At 40.5% G+C, this 4,599-nt stretch overlaps 1 protein-coding gene across 1 annotated transcript in view; it reads left to right on the forward strand.

Annotated features, from left to right (window-relative positions):
* Positions 1-1,961: 1,961 nt before the first annotated feature.
* Positions 1,962-4,599, forward strand: part of TERB1 (telomere repeat binding bouquet formation protein 1) — a 16,736-nt gene continuing 14,098 nt past the window's right edge. The window contains exons 1-6 of the mRNA XM_029965604.1: positions 1,962-2,017; positions 2,912-3,022; positions 3,203-3,331; positions 3,771-3,902; positions 4,335-4,395; positions 4,482-4,597. Coding sequence (XP_029821464.1) covers positions 1,984-2,017; positions 2,912-3,022; positions 3,203-3,331; positions 3,771-3,902; positions 4,335-4,395; positions 4,482-4,597 — 583 coding nt within the window. The 5' untranslated portion in view covers positions 1,962-1,983. The remainder of the gene's footprint in view (positions 2,018-2,911; positions 3,023-3,202; positions 3,332-3,770; positions 3,903-4,334; positions 4,396-4,481; positions 4,598-4,599) is intronic.

A 4,599-nucleotide genomic window follows, 5' to 3' on the forward strand; every position in this document is an offset into this window, starting at 1 on the left:
ATCGCCTCGGTGTGTGCCCAGAGCTACCCCCGCTGCCGGGTCACAGGTACGCGATCCGTGCCCCATCTCGCACTTCTCGGTGCTCCCCACCCTCTCACAGATGAATGCTGCTGCTGTTTCATCTTTATGCTGTTCGCCTTTTTTTTTGTTCCTTTTTTTTAAAAAGTCTTTTACATGTTCTTTCCGCTTTATATTCGGGACGATGTGGAGCGCTCGCAAAGCCTCCAGAGCGGGCTGTGGTACGGAGCTGTGGCTCACACGGCTCCTCTGAGGGAGGGAGCTGAAGCAGGGCAGGAACACCTCAAAGCCCTGGTGCCCTGCCCAGTGCCCTCACGGCCTCGCTGCTGCTGGGAGTGTTGGTGTCCACGGAACACCAACAGCGGGTTTGGTCCGAGGATAAATCCCACCGAGGCTGGCTGGTTGGCCCGTGTGCTCCAGTGCTGCTGAACAAATAGATTGACGGACCTGCACTGCTCTGAGTGGTTTTTTGAGGTTTGAAGGGATGTTACTGGGTTATTTTCCATAACCGATGGGTGATTTGTTTTATATGCAACATTAGCCAAAAGATCATTGCAGCAAATCTTGTAGCTTGTCTTTTTGTCTTTGCCCTGTGATGCAACAACAGAGTCGAGCTATTTGCATTTAATGTAGGCTGGCTTATAAATATTGCTTTGTGTACCTTCTGTAGGTTGCAAAAAAACAGACCCAGGTAAGGTCAAGATGTATCTTTCTATACAGTTTTTAAAACCTTGTACTTCTTATATTAAAGTCTCCTTAATTGTATAAATGTGTATATAATTAAACTCTACTAAAATGCAATTAGCTCCAGAGTTAGCTGATTTTTACAGCCTTCCTTTTGCTAGGGAACATGTAGGGGTTTTGTTTTCTCTTAGGCTGGCAGGGTGGTAGCAGAAGGGGCAATAAGAGGTGAGGAAGACTTACAAGCTTTTCCCTGTGGCAGGGTTGGATTTGCAAGAAAATGAAATACATATATATATTATGACTTCTGAAAGGGTAAAGGAAGATGTGCTCTTTTTAAATTTTCCCTCTTAATGGAAACATCAAAGGAATGGGGACAATCCTAAACTCTAAATGGAAAGCAGGGCTGGCTGTCTTCATCAAGAGGACACTGATGCTGTTTAGAGCCTCTGCTCCACTTCGAGAAGGAAAACTAATCCAGTATTAAGCTGAATTTATCAGTGATTTAAAGTTTCTACCTGGAGCTAAATAGTTTTTGAGAAATTGAAATAGGTTACTGTGATGGTTGAATCAACCTTTTGTGTGTGGGGCTTGGGACATGTTTGAGGGATCATCTTTCTCTCTCCAAACCTAAATGTCACCCTGCTGTTCAATTAAATCCCAGATCCTGGCACATCAGGTTTGTGAAGAATCAGTACTCTGGGGTTTGTGGGTTACATGGTTCATGTAAAGTCTTTGGTGAATTAAAATTAATTCTTAGTTTAAGGAATCATGTCTCAGCATTGGTTTTGGTTTGACCAGTGCCAATAAAAGTTATGGTTTAGTGGCTCCCTGAGCAGCAGCTGAAGGTTTTGTATGTTCACCCTCTATGTAACATTTCTTGGTGCTTTTAGTGCAAGTTGTTGGCTGATGACAAAGTTGGCAACTATTGGAAGGGAAATTGGATCAGCTTTATTGGGATCAATGACACAGAGACATTGATGGTGCCCCCACAATGGTAACACCTGATTCCTGCAAAATGTTAACTTTCAGATGTTAACACAGTATTACAAATGCAGGGCTATTATAAAATACTGCATTTCCAAAGGAAATCTTTGCCATGCAAGAGAACATTAAACTGTGTGTGTGTCAGATGACAGAGTAAAACCAGAAAACTGGAAAGAATGCATGGTAAGAAAAATGATGTAATTTATACTGCATGTGTTATAAACACTGCTAATCTGAACAGAAATGACAATGCTTTTTCCTTGCTGTTGTAGAACAGGAACAGAGATACAACCAAAAATGGACACTGAAAAGGTGCAGAAGAATCAGTGTGGTAAGATACCCAAGAGAATTTGTCATTTATTATCTGCATCAACTCTACAAATCTTTAGTAGACTGTGATAGGCCTGGCTGGGGAGGGAGCTGTTGGGAAAATGCTCTTTTTCTGAATTTTGGATGCTGTATTGGATACCTAAAGGGCAAATCTAATGACAAATATTCAAATAGTAAATCACACCACAAGGTTACCTTTTTTTTTAAAAAATTGCTAATATTTACCTACATTTTATTGTATTATAACTTTTTTGAGAAACTCCCAATCTCACAAGAGTTTACAATATACAACTGCTGTTACTTTTGCAAATAATTACCAAATAAGCTTTTTATTATAACCCAAAGCTTAAGAAACAGGTTTTCCAAGTTTTTACTTACCTAGGGCTGTATGTAGGTGCCCAGAAAATGCTCTGTGTAACCTCAGTAACCAGCTAATTCAAGCCTGTGCTGCTGTGCTGCATGACCATGTCTCCTGCAACTCAACACCACGTTCCAGCCTTGTGCTGTTTGGACTCTTTCCCTGTCACTCTGTAGATTTTCAACTGTATTTTCACTCTGAACATTGTAATGGTCCTGGATTATTCACTTTACACTGAATGCACCTTGCAATTGTGAATTGAATATTTAGTAATCTACATCACATTTCCTAACGGTTACTAGTGATTAAAGGCCAAAGGAAATCATTCTCAAATAACAAACTCTGGACAGGAATATTTCTTGGTTAAGTATGTTTGTTATTTATGGATGGATAGAAGTGGTGTAGCTTTGTTTTTGCTCACCCTTTTTTTTTTATACTTGTGCACACTACATTTTTGGACAGTTTTTCTGTGATACTGAACAGATTAATATATAGAAACATAACAATTGTCATGAAGTTTTTTGTGTTTGCTCTTAGATATGAAAACAGATCTGAACTTACTACTTGAATGCCTTAAATATCAGATGGACTGCCCTCTGTCTCAGAAGGAAGCTTTGATCACTATTTACTCAATTTGTCAACAAAACAGTAAGAAATGTTTTTCCTTGGAAACATTTATGTTCACCATGTATGTTAAGAAGTGCTGGTCACTGTAAAAGAATTGTCTAAAGGATTTAAGACTTGAGAATTTGTAAAATCTTGGGAGGCTTTCAATTTACAAGGACACAAAAGCTAAAGGTTAATTTTTGTTGTTTTTCTCTGTTGTAGGTGAAGCAAGTGAATATTTTCGAGAAATTGGTGGTTTGATGTTTATAAATGACCTTGCCAAATCAAGTGCTCATGGCATAGTAAAGGAAGCAGCTTTGTTTACACTGGGCATTATTATAGAGAGTAATGGTAATATGAAGCAATATTTTTTGTATTTCTGAATGAGAAGTACTTCTCTTGTGCTTTGTCTCCACTTTTTTTTTTTGGCCTCAGAAAATCAGATTACAAGATGATCAGTTGGAGCAAGGGGCAGTAAAGGCACCACTGTTGCACTGTCCATGCCTGGATGTGATGCAGTTCCCTGCTGATTTGTGCAGGCAGCACTTCTGCTTGTTCCCAGACAGCTGAGCTCCTCCTCCTCCTCAGCAGCAAGTGTTGAATGACTCAGATTGTCCCAGAGTTTGCCAAGCCCTGGTTGGTTTGGAACTCACCCCGAGGGGAAGCCCTCGGTCACTTTATAGTCCTGTTTTGTCTCCACTCCCCAGTACTGGCCACAACGCAGACTTAATAATTTAGGATTATGAGCAACTTACTTTAGGACTTAATGGTGTTCATTTTCTGTTTTCAGTGTATTGTCAACAGACTTCCTGTACTTCTGCATTGTTTGAAGACCTCATTTTATTTTTAATTAATAAGGATTCTGGTGTGAACTTGAAAAGAATGTCTGTTTATGTCATCTTAGTACTGGTTTCAAATAATAGTAAGTTGGGTTTTTTCCCTGTGTTACACCACCACTTTTTTCTGTTTGCCAATCTGCCCTGCAAAATTCGGATTTTCAATTAGTAATGTTTTGGTAAAGTGAATTTATAAAGATGAGTGTTTGCATGTGACTGAACCTGAGTTGTCTAAGTAGGTAATTGCTCACTGAGTTTTCTTTAAACAGCAGAAAGTGGTTTAGTTTTAAAAATACAGTTTAAAAAATTGTGATGCAAACCAGTAGTTTCTGACAATGTGTAGAAAAAGACAGAAAGAAATGGAATGCTTTCACCAACGTGTTGATGTGATTTTGTATTTGTTTTTGTGGAGGATCTATGCTTAGGAAATGAAATGTATGTCTGTAAATCAAACCTGACATTAAGATTTTGTCTCAAGTTGCCCATGTCCGTGGAGTCTTGTGTGTGTTCTCTTGTAGAAAACGGGCAAACCTATGTCAGAGACACGGGCTGCATCAGCCTGCTGCTGCAGCTCTTCAGGTAAACACACAGCAGTCGAACACACGGGGTACTCTGATGAGGAGTGACCTTTCCTTGACTCCCGGGGCCTTGTTTGTCCCTGACAGAACAACCCTGTCCGGGTGTGAGCTGGAGCTGTCGGATGCGCACACGGAGCAGCGCTACCAGCTGTGGAGCTCGGTGTGCAGCGCCCTCTGTGCCTGCGTGAACAACCCCCAGAACGGT

Source organism: Manacus vitellinus, unplaced genomic scaffold (assembly GCF_001715985.3).
Source record: "Manacus vitellinus isolate BGI_N305 unplaced genomic scaffold, ASM171598v3 scaffold_10_pilon, whole genome shotgun sequence".
NCBI lineage: Eukaryota > Metazoa > Chordata > Aves > Passeriformes > Pipridae > Manacus > Manacus vitellinus.